General features: G+C 39.0%; 1 protein-coding gene across 2 annotated transcripts in view; it reads left to right on the forward strand.

Annotated features, from left to right (window-relative positions):
• The window catches only part of morc3a (MORC family CW-type zinc finger 3a), a 25,646-nt gene that overhangs the window by 10,352 nt on the left and 3,652 nt on the right, over window positions 1-11,642 (forward strand). For both annotated transcript variants that reach the window (XM_014026291.1, XM_014026290.1), the window contains exons 2-17: window positions 1,686-1,758; window positions 2,188-2,320; window positions 2,409-2,635; window positions 2,886-3,042; window positions 3,465-3,612; window positions 3,987-4,115; window positions 4,213-4,332; window positions 4,415-4,512; window positions 4,629-4,736; window positions 4,809-4,937; window positions 7,239-7,313; window positions 7,471-7,513; window positions 7,667-7,777; window positions 9,593-9,674; window positions 9,741-9,813; window positions 9,897-10,893. In XM_014026291.1, coding sequence (XP_013881745.1) covers window positions 1,686-1,758; window positions 2,188-2,320; window positions 2,409-2,635; window positions 2,886-3,042; window positions 3,465-3,612; window positions 3,987-4,115; window positions 4,213-4,332; window positions 4,415-4,512; window positions 4,629-4,736; window positions 4,809-4,937; window positions 7,239-7,313; window positions 7,471-7,513; window positions 7,667-7,777; window positions 9,593-9,674; window positions 9,741-9,813; window positions 9,897-10,893 — 2,703 coding nt within the window. The remainder of the gene's footprint in view (window positions 1-1,685; window positions 1,759-2,187; window positions 2,321-2,408; window positions 2,636-2,885; window positions 3,043-3,464; window positions 3,613-3,986; window positions 4,116-4,212; window positions 4,333-4,414; window positions 4,513-4,628; window positions 4,737-4,808; window positions 4,938-7,238; window positions 7,314-7,470; window positions 7,514-7,666; window positions 7,778-9,592; window positions 9,675-9,740; window positions 9,814-9,896; window positions 10,894-11,642) is intronic.

Genomic DNA, 11,642 nt, shown 5'->3' on the forward strand with positions numbered 1-11,642 from the left:
ACACTGGCATCAAGCATGCCTAAACCATTGTTTGAAGTCATCAACAAGAATGGTGGAGCTACTCATTACTGAGTCCTTTTTTTGACACTTTGATTTCTGTTTTGGGTTTTTTTGAGCTATGGTCTTAAACTTTTGATCAGCTGAAAAAAAATCATGTTTGAGTGTAAATGCAGTTTTCAGAAAATTCCCTGCTCAAAAGTTCTTGTCTCTTGCACTGATTTCTTCTTTTAACGTTGTGAAGCTCTACTTAGAACCTTCTTAAGATCCAATAGTGCAAAATGCAAATTCTTGCACTTTTTTGACTGGTCTTAAGATTTTGATTAGGAGTGTATATCATTATGCGCCTGTATAATGGTAGGGGAAACACTGCCTGAGGTTGGCAACCATTTTTACAGTCAAAAAATATTTCTGCGCATTTTTTTATAAATTAAAATGCGTCCAAAGCTGTAAAAACCTGCTAAAACTGTGGTCATCAACTGGAAGCCCAGGGGGCACTTCCTGTTCTTGATGGGGAAGGGAGACCCTGCTTGAGATAAAGACAGACAGACAGACATGTCTTTGTAAGACTTTGTAAAATGTATTTTTGCGTGTGCTACGAAGAGACTGTGTTAAGTAGACTGATTATTTTCCTTGAACAGCAGTTGAATGAAAACTTATGGAGGAAAGTTTGTGAATCAGGCAGTGAGTGCCGATGATAAGTAAGAAGGTAGGAAAAGCTGCTTTGAGAAGGATGAGGAGTGTAAACGTGGTCCAGATGATATGTGGAGGTTTCTAAGAGACAATGCAGCAGATGTTTTATCCAGATTGTTTAACACAGACCTAGAGAGAGGATACTGGTACAAATTTTCAAGGAGAAACAGGATGTGCTAGAGTTGGGCAAAATTGTATAGTAAGCAATTAATTATCACTAAACTTGTCCTGATGCATCTCAGTAATCCAGGTAGAAAAAAATCAAAAAGAAAAAATAAGTAGGTCCTCTGGATGGGTTCTTCTTTAGTGAAACGTTTCGTCTCTCCTCCAAGAGACTTCTTCAGTCTGATGAGTTTCAGGTGAACTCAGCCTTATAAGCACTGCCTCCACATGGACAAACAGGTTAGTCACATGCAAAAGAGGGCCATCACCTAACACTACAAAACTGTTTAAATACCTGAAACATTGGCATAAAGCGGAGTACGAGGAAAGCCAAAAAATGTGGACCAAGTCCACAACGTCAGCTAGATGCAAGTGCAGTTGTCTTTTATTAATCGTTACCAGCTAAATGCCACAGTAAATTTTATAACTATTGTCAATATTACCCAGCCCTAAAGTGCACAACTGTAGAAACTACAGAGGGATGAAGTTAATGAGTTAACCATAAAGATGCTGTTAAAACCAGGTTAAGCTGTAGGAAACTGGTGGAAAAGAATGTGTAATGCTGTACGTGTACAAGGGCATAGGCCAGATGTGCAGAAGGGGATGTTGGGCCGAACCCATGGACTTCAACCACCGTGCACAACGTTGTGGTTTGTTGCTATAGTGAGAGTAGGGAGCAGCTGGAAGCCTGGATAAAATAGTTATTGCAGTGAGAAACTCAAGTGTTTTGAGTAATGAAAATATTTAATGCGTGAAACTGTTTTTGAAACGTAAAATTGTAGAACGAAACCAACTGATCTAACTGTTGGTTTTGTTTTGTTTATTTTTTTTAGCTCTCACCCAAGTTTCTGCACACCAACTCCACCAGCCACACCTGGCCCTTCAGCGCCATAGCTGAGCTTATCGGTGAGTCACCATCAAGACACCGTTAAGTCACACAACTGGATGTTTTCTTCAGTCTGCTGTGACTACCACTGACTCAGCATGACTTTAATTTTGTTATTAGGTTTAGACAATTTTACATTTAAATCATCCTTTGTAGTGATAATTTTAAAATGCACCACTTAACGTGTTTTTTTAACCTATATTTACCTTTTCAAGGAGACAGCAAGATTAATTTGAACAGTTAACTCAATTCACACATTTGGGGTCACATTTTCTGAAAGATTAGAGGTTTTATTGCAAACTCTTGAATTTGTGAAAACAGTGATTTTAACCATGTTCAATGATGCATCAGATTAAATTCAGATTAATGTAGCATTAGCTACCATGTCATACATTTTCTATAAGTAAAACATGCAAATGAATGACTTCTCACACCGTTTCGTTTGGCAGATAATGCCTACGACCCCGATGTCAGTGCCAAGCAGTTCTGGATCGATAAGACTGTGATAAAAGGAGAGATTTGTCTCAGTTTTATGGACAATGGAAATGGACTCACTCATGAAACTATGCACAAGATGCTTAGGTACAATTTCCACCAAGCTGTGCTTAAAAACAAATAGRATTCATGTTTTACATGTTCATAAAATAATTTGTATGTCTCTTATGTTCAGCTTTGGATACAGTGACAAGACAGCTGTAAATGGACTGGAGCCCATCGGGATCTATGGTAACGGCTTCAAATCAGGCTCCATGCGTCTTGGTAAAGATGCCATCGTCTTTTCCAAATCAAAGAGCATGATGTGTGTTGGGATGCTGTCTCAGACCTACCTGGAAAAGATCGGGGCTAATCAAATTATCGTACCTATTGTTTGCTTTGAAGAGAAGAAATCAAACAAATATATCCTTTTTTCTAATGCAGTATTAGTCAAGTGTCTAACTTGGCTCCCTGGGGAGGGAAAAGGGGCATACGTAAATTATTTAAATTTTTTAATTTATTTATTTATTTATTATTATTATTATTATTATTATTTTTGTTGCTCTCTGAAGGTTTTATGGCCTGGATTAAAAACTTACACAGACATAGTATGAGGCGCATTTACTCCTCGAATCAGCCTATTTTCATCAGTTTTCTTTAACCACATCTTTACTTTTTGTAAAAGATGAACACAAAGTCAGTCTGCAGGACATTCTGCGCTACTCCCTTTTCAAGACACAGGATGAGCTCCTCACTGAGATCAACGCCATCAATTCACACTGGTCCTCAGAGAAAACGGGCACAAGGGTTCTTATCTGGAATCTGCGCAGGTCTGTTTGTAACCCACACATACGCTCATTTTTTAAACACCAATTGCTTACAAAGTGCACAAATCTATAGTTATGGTCCATTTCTGACACAAATCTCAATGTTATCTCCTGATGATATGATTTTTTTCCTAACCAGCTACTTAGAAAAAGAACAGAAAAATAATATCATGCAGTAACATGACCTAGGACAGCTGTTATGACTCAAATATAACTTTTAATAGATACTTAGAAACATAAACCAGAGTTACTGGAATACATATTTTCATGTCATTAATTCATCCAGGGTTACATAAGCTAAGATTTCACATTAATTGTGTTGTTTGCACAATCAGTTAATTGATTACCAGTCATAAAAATCAAAGACTAAACTTGTGTGACCCAACTGTCAAGAAAATTTATCTCCATTTTTCTTTCTTCCTCAGGACAACCACAGGAACAACAGAGTTTGATTTTACGAAGGATCGATACGATATCCAAATTCCTTCAGAAATCTATGAGACACTGAATGATCCCTCTCAGAATACAAACAAAGCCAATTCTTACATCCCTGAGAGTGTTTACTCTCTGCGGGTAAGAAGATGTAAACACATTGTTTTATTTCTCCACAAATGTGTGCTAACATTAGTAAATTTCTCAATCATGCTTGTTATTTTTTTTATCACTTCCACAATAAAATGTTCTGGCTCTAGTAATGTTCTACTAGTAATTAACTATTAATTACTAGTAATTAACCTCAGATTATTTGTGCCTGTCCATATTCTTGACTTTTATATATTATGACTAATTACAGTCTAGTATACAACTAGAAAAATGGCTTAAAAATAATTATTTGGAGTTTTCTCCTCTTTTATAAAGGTCTTGTTTTGTAATAATTTAGCTTGTTTAAGCTTTCAGTAATTTTGTTTTTATATAAAAAGATATTTCTATTTTTTCCTTGGGTGTAGGCATATTGCAGTATTCTGTACTTGAAGCCACGGATGCAGGTCATGGTGCGGGGTCAAAAGGTGAAATCTCAGCTGGTGGCTAAAAGCTTGGCGTACATCAGAAAGGACCACTATAGGCCCACTTTCCTGGTATATTTTTCTTTACATGTTCTATTAAACTTTTCAGCTATGAAAAAGACTTGGGAAAAATGTTCCTGATGTGTGTTTCTCCTAACTCTTGTTTTAGGAAAAACGTATTCCCATAATTTTTGGCTATAACACCAAAAGCAAAGACCAGTATGGTATTATGATGTATCACAAGAATCGACTCATTAAAGCTTATGAACGAGTGGGATGCCAGCTGAAAGTGAGTGTGCTCTGTCTGGATGATGTTCTTTATTTCTGCTTGGTTTAAATGTTTAAAACTTGCAAATCTTTACTATTTTCAGGCCAATAACAGAGGCGTTGGAGTCATTGGGGTCATTGAATGCAACTTTCTGGATCCCACCCACAACAAACAGAGCTTCATTGAGAGTGATAAGTACAGGTGCGTTCGGGATTTATTTTTTTTTAATCAGAGTTGAATAAAACCTGAATATTAAAACTTCTGGTGTTTTATATCCCTTTGATCTAAAATGTGTGACACTTTATTTTGTGGAACAGAAAGACCATGAACAGTTTGGGGATCAAACTGGAGGAGTACTGGAATGAAATTCGTTACAGAAAGTCCAAAGAAAACCCAAACAGCACGGTGCCAGTGGAAGATACCATGTGGGTACAGAGTGAGGTGACTGTCATTAAGAATTCTGTTTTCATGCTTGTTTAACACAACCTCCTCATCAGGAAGCGACCAGACCAGAACTGGGTCCAGTGCGATGACTGCCTGCAGTGGCGCAAACTCCCAGATGGGATCGACTGCAGCAAACTGCCGGATAAATGGTTCTGCAGGATGAACCCCGATCCTCAGTTCAGGTAACCAGAACATTCTTGGATGGATTAAAAAAACAAACATGAAAGTAATTCATTATCACCAAGACTAGTGAAAACTATAGGTAGTGCACACAAAACAAAATTACTGACTAGCCATGATACGACTACTAATAATAAAAAATATAATATAAAGAATTGTGCAAGAATAGAAAAAGATGTTTTGTTTTAGAGACAGTGGACAATCAGAATCTGACATTAGGAATCAGAAATTCCCTGTTTTCAGTGCAAAAGCCTTTTAAGCACAAGTAGCAACAGGAAATCCTTTAGTATGAACATAAAATCAACAATGTGAGTATCAAACAATAAAACAGATTAAAACATTTAATAAATGCAGTGTTTTGTTTGATGCGTCTTCATTGCTTAACCCAGGTTTTGACACATAGCAGTTCTTGTTCTTTTCCATATTAGGCATTGTTTTTAGCAGGTTTTTGCCTAGCTGCTGCACACACATCAGTGTGAATACAACACCTAGTGATACATTGCCCAAAATCACTTAATACCAGTAAAGTTACACATAGGAAAACTCGTGATAACAGCATAGTTAGTGCTTTAACTTGTTAGAGAGAGTCTAGATAGCTATTTCAAAAACTTGGGATCATGTCAGTGATAAACATGAACAAATGTCAGCAACTTGAACCGACTCTGTACAACTATTGAGCTTTTAAATTGTGTCCTACCAAAACAAAGTGCTACCTATCTAATGGCTCTGTTCACTTCTAGCCATATGGTGCTAATATGCAAACACATATTAACAGCATTAATATTCCCTGTAACTAAATGAACCATTATGTTTGAGATCACCTTTTCACCAACATCCATTCAAACTGCGAACTCAGTGTCGCTGTTGCTGACAAAAAATTGTGTTATTTTGTCTGCAGCTTTGAGTTTCCCAACCCTTCTTGTCACAAGCTGTGTTTCCATTGCAAATGTGCACAAAACTTTGTCAATATCCTGTTAATGTCTGATAAAAGTTTCGCAATTGTGGTGTTTCCATTAAGTAAGAAATGCTATTAAAATCACGCGTGAATACATTTGTTCTTGCGATAAGATTACAAACAGGGYGGCAACAGATGTAAACACTTACATGAGATATCTTCATATTGCTGCCATGGCACTAGTGCTCACCATCAGCCAGCAGAGGAGACGTCGGCGTCTTATCGAGGCTTTCCAGCGACAAGCTCTTTATACTTGGGAGCAGCTACGTATGCAGCATTTTTGGAAAATTGTAGTTGGTGATTTTACTACTTCTACGTCCTGTTGTCTTCTTCTTCCTCGTCTTTTTTGCCAGTAGAAACATCTGGTAGTTGATCACATGACTCCTGTGATGCGAAAAGTGTTTCCATTGCAGTTTTGCGAAATACACCAATTTCAATATGGCTGAAAAACCACCTTATCCTAGCGCAAAACCATTTTGTCGAAAAACGTGTTTTTTCAAAATTGGCGTGTTTCCATTAGGCAAATTTATTTTCGCAATTCTAATTTGGGCATTTTTATGGTCAATGGAAACGCAGCTGCAGCCTTCTGGGAGAACCTTTCAGTCCCCTCCGCATGAGAATTATTGTGTGATTGGTCAGATTTAKTTTTCCTTTGGGATCAATAAAGTATTTTTTTAATTGAATTGAATTGAATGTCTGTGGGTGTGTTTGTTTATGCTGAAAACCATGTGGATGCTGCATTTTACTTCAACTGCTCGCTTCAAGGATTTGAATGTTGTACCCAAAGGATAGTCAAACGTCCAAAAACATGGATCGAGATAAAACAGAAGTTTTGTACTGAAGAGTCTGGCATTTTATACGGGAGAGATTTGTGGACAAATAACGGCGGCTATGGAAGTTGTTTTTTTCCAGAGTGTAGACTCAATTGGGAAGAAACCCCATGCAGCCACAAATACCACAACAGGAGGGGTTTCCCAGGAGCCCAGCGCAGTGTGTCTCAGGGGCTATGAAAGGTGTGTGTGAAAATAAACAACCATGTGACTGCGCATCAACTGTTTGGCTTCAGATCGAGTAGCACTCTTCTTTCTGCATCTTTCATCCCGCTGAGCTGAACAAGCCACAACCTTCTGGAGGGACCCTCTCATTGACGAGTTTGAGTGTCTGAGTTGAGAATGATGACTTTGCTGTCATTAACCATTCAAGAGATGGGCCACAGGGTGGAAAGAATGAGTTTGTGTTCCAGACATGATCCGGGGACCAGCAGTTGAGAAGTACTGGTGTGAGGCCCCCAGTTTTATCTGCTTCAGCAGTGTTTAAAACCTGCATTCTGTTTTCCCTTACTCTGTAGGAGCTGCCACGTAGAAGAGGAGCCAGAGGACTCTGATGATGATCAACCATCATACCGCAAAACTTACAAACAGCAGTGAGTAATATATTGTTCTAAATATTTGCATGACTTTTCTATCTGTGATTCAAAACATCAGCTCAACAAGAATAACAAAAAGGTTCCTAATGTCAGACCTCAGTTAAATTAACCAGCTGCAGAGCAGAGTCCTTGACATAATACTTTTTTCTTACAGAGAGAGGGAAAGCAAAAAGAAACAAGAACAGAAAATGCAGCATGTAAGATCATGTTTCTTTTTTCTGACATTTTTCATCTTGCTAGTTGTAGTTTTTAACCTAACGCTTTGTGATATAAACTCTAATTCTGTAATTAACACATCATTACCAGTGTTTTGAGCATTATATTGAATTGTTTTTCTTGTTTTGTCCAAGGATCATCTGCATAAACGTCACCATGAAGGGCAGCTTTTGGCGTCTATACGTAAAGAAACTCAAGCTCTTACTCGGCAACACAAAACCCTGACAAACCTGCTTCATCAACAAGTACATCTGTCTAATACAAACTCCATTTATAGTTGTTAGTTGAATCAATGGCTATGATCACACTGCAGGCAAATGCAACCAAAATCCAAAGTTTTCCCCCCCATTGAATACTTTTTTGACAGTCTGAACGTGACAAATCTTTTTTTTTTTATCTGACTTGGGCCTTTTTCAGTATGTGGTACTGAATCAGATAYGTATCTGATGTTTTTCAAAGCGAGTTCAGTCTGAACACTCATTTCATCTGACTTTTAAATCAGTGAGATGGGGGTTAGCRGATYGATCSMATAATAATGATACTAACCTTGASTTATGCAGTCTAAATCTTTTAACTTCCCACGTTTTCAGCTACAGAACATAAGTCCTGTTACTTTGTCTTTGTTTTAATTTTCCATGTCGTGGGTGACTGAAAATCCTCAGAAACCAGTAACCTCTGATATCGGTTGTGGACTGGATCGATACTAAAGTTACTTGATCAATACTTTACATCCAGCTCGTTGCTTTGTTCCAAAAATAAAATGCTGCACCGGAGCATCCGATTAGAGGCAGGTAAAAATGTGAACACTGAACTAAGCATGTCAGATAATGATTTTATTGGCTCTGATTACACAGCAACATCAGAATTGACATGCTAACAAGTAGCATCAGTGTTTAGCTAATTCTGTAAACCGTGAGATAAATGTGAGGTCGCATCAGAGCTGTGGAGAGTTCACAGTGGAGGTCGCATTTATAATGTAGTGTGAACGTTCACGCCAAAAAAATCAGATTTTTAAAAAAAGGTCAGGATTGATTAAGATCTACAGTGTGAACATAGCCTATGACTTTTTAATAGATGGTTCTCAATGACGTCCTCATCCGGGAYTTTTTAAATGTCCGCACCATGTTCGTGGGCTAGCATTTAGCTTGTAGCAAGAAAACCAGTATGGGAGAACCACAAAAGCAAGGGAGAAAATAATGCAAAAAGGCCACTGAACGAAGCAGACAAGCATTACCAGGAATACATTTAATTAAAAAGTGTCTTTCAGGACAGCCAAGGATCCACTGGATGATGAATCTAAATAAAGGTATTTATCTATATTGAAAGCAACGGTCCTTACAAGCTACTGAAGTCTGCAGAGACAACACAGAGGCTATGCTAACATGACCCTGTGTGATATTATTATTATTAACTATATCTTACATACTCCTAATGGGAACATGCTGCACAATACTGAACTTTTTGTGTTTATAATGTGATGCTGTCAGTGTATCCTACATGTGCGTTTACAAGGGTAGACTGCACAGTGTTAAAACACGTTACTGTTCATAGTGCACAACCTTCATTTTTTTCTCAAAGTATCCTACGATGTGGTCACTAACCGTGGCAGAAGTGGTCTGAGCACACTCTGGAATCCCAGGAGAAGGTGAAGCCACAAATCAAGTCACTTTTTCGACTGCTACTTCTCCTTGGTGTTTTACACCATCTGGATTTTTTTTTTTTTTTTAAAAGAGCATTTCTCTGCCACACAAGCAGCACGGTTTTGCAAACGACTCCAATGCAAACTTGCTCGATGACTGCTAAAACTAATTATAATAAAAACATACTACTGTGTAAACAATCTACAGACCATAGACATTGTATACATTTCTGTGCTGTAGACTATCCCCTCTTCCACAACCGTGCCCATGAATATGGTGATGTTATCACATGATCTGCAGGATGTTACGTCACTTGAGAACCATCTATCATTCTTTAAAACTTCATCACATCAGAGGAATTTAATTTGGTATTTGACTATTAATAGAAACATATTTTGTGCTGTTTTTTATTTTTTCCAGGCCCCTTCTTCTCCACCCACTCCACTCAGTGCTGTGAAGGAAGAGTCCTCAATGATGGAGTCTTCTATTTCCTCACAAAATGGTAAAAACATAAGTTGTCTTTGTGGGTTAGTAAAAAGGTGACTAAAAATGGTTTGTTTCCCTGCAGCCTGCAGCCCCTCCACCACCTCTGGACTTCCAGTGATTACCAATGTACGCTCGCTGTCTGCAGAGTCTCAGAGGTACGATGTGTTTWATGTTTTTGATGTTTAATGGTTCATCACAATAAAGAGACACATAAAACTGTATTGTTTGCGCTCCACAGGGGTAAAAGAGTTCATCTTGTAACTTCAGAAAGAACGCCCAAAAGACCCAGAATAAATGGCTTCCAAAGGCAACCCTCARCAGGAGCAGTGAGCTCCCTCTCTCTTGACTCCAGCGATGACACCGAAGACACTGATGATGACATTTTYATCCTGGAAACTGAAAGCACTCCCAAGCCAAATAAGCCCAGCAGACCTGTGACTAAAATCAAAGAAGAGAAAACGGAGAGCGACGATCATGTCACCGTGCTGCTGGAATGCAGCGACGACGCTGCTGTAGACGAGCCCTCGGAGGAAGCTTCTGCAGGTCCCAGCACAGAGGTGGAAGCCAGTCGTCCCGCTGAAGTGGTCAGCAGCACTACGCAGACAGTAGCAGTCGAAGTGAAGACAGAGCCACACAGTCAAAAGCAAAGTGAAGAAGGGAATGATGGTACCAATGGTACAGATGAGAGCTCAGGCCCACACAACCACACTGTCCAACAAAGAGAAATTAAACAAGACGAAGACGAGCACAGTCCGGGTCAGAATCAGGGAGAGCAGATCTTACCCAACGGAGAGGCACATATGGAAAGTGATGAAACCCCTGGACCTTCCTCTCCACTGTTCCCCAGTATTACTGAGGTTCAGCAGCAACAGGATCAGCTCCTGGAGCTCATGCAGGACACAGCTCAGGAGAGGGACAGTTTGAAACAGGAGGTGTACAGGCTGACCGTCCAGCTGCAGGAGCAGTCACACCTCAATGTCAAGAAGGAATGCTCTCACCAGGGCTGCCAAACGGACGACCAAAAAGACTACAAAAGTCTTTTTGAAAAGGCCAAACAGAAAATCAGCGATTTAATAAAAGACAAAGAAGCTTTTATTGTAGCTGCTGAAGCCAGGACCAGTCTGARCACTGACCAAGACGAGGAGCGGGACCTTGATGAGATTTCCCTGCAGGTTGGCTGTCTGGTCCATGAGCTGGATCAGACAACGAAGGAGAGGGATGAACTCCGCTCACAGGTCAGACCCACAGATTAGAGCTAAATATGATTATTTATCCTAATGCTCAAAATGCTACACATTGTCTTCAAGCTGATCTCCCTAAAGTGACAAATTGATCCAATGTGAGGCTTCAGTATTCAGAATAAGATCAATGTCCAGGGCTGAACACAGTGCTGTAAAGTTTCAGGTGTTTCTAAGGCAGTCAGTGTCCAGATCAGAAAAAAAAATGTATTTTGATTTTAGAATAGCTTTACAGAAAAAAATCCCAAATATTGACAGAAAATATTTTGTTCCATTGTTTACAAAGGATTTTGAATGTCGAGCTGCCAAGTGAGAAAATTTGGAAAATCAGAGTAAATTCATGGAGGAAGTGTAATGTCACATCTGTCTTCTAACATTGATAGAGCAATAAAAATAGCTAGTAATTAGTTTGCAGTGTAAAATAAAACATTTGAATACACTGTCAGAAATAAGTAAAAAAAATTGCAAAACTAATTGCCCCTTTTCATCTAGTGCCACTTAGTGTAGTGTCGGTACGGTCRGTGTCGGAACGGGTCAGTTCGGTGCTTTTCCATTGACGYTCCAGTCCGGTTCCAGTGGATCTGTTTTGGGCAGTTGGTGTAGGTGGTTTTTGGGTGTTTCAAAAAGACGTTAATGCGCAAAATGAGAGAGGGAAACACATTAGGGCTGCAACTAACGATTATTTTAACAATCAATTAATCGGCCAAATCATTAAAACGCTTAATTACATGAATATGAGTAGATAT

The sequence above is a fragment of the Austrofundulus limnaeus genome, unplaced genomic scaffold (assembly GCF_001266775.1).
Source record: "Austrofundulus limnaeus strain Quisiro unplaced genomic scaffold, Austrofundulus_limnaeus-1.0 Scaffold541, whole genome shotgun sequence".
In the NCBI taxonomy this organism is placed as follows: domain Eukaryota; kingdom Metazoa; phylum Chordata; class Actinopteri; order Cyprinodontiformes; family Rivulidae; genus Austrofundulus; species Austrofundulus limnaeus.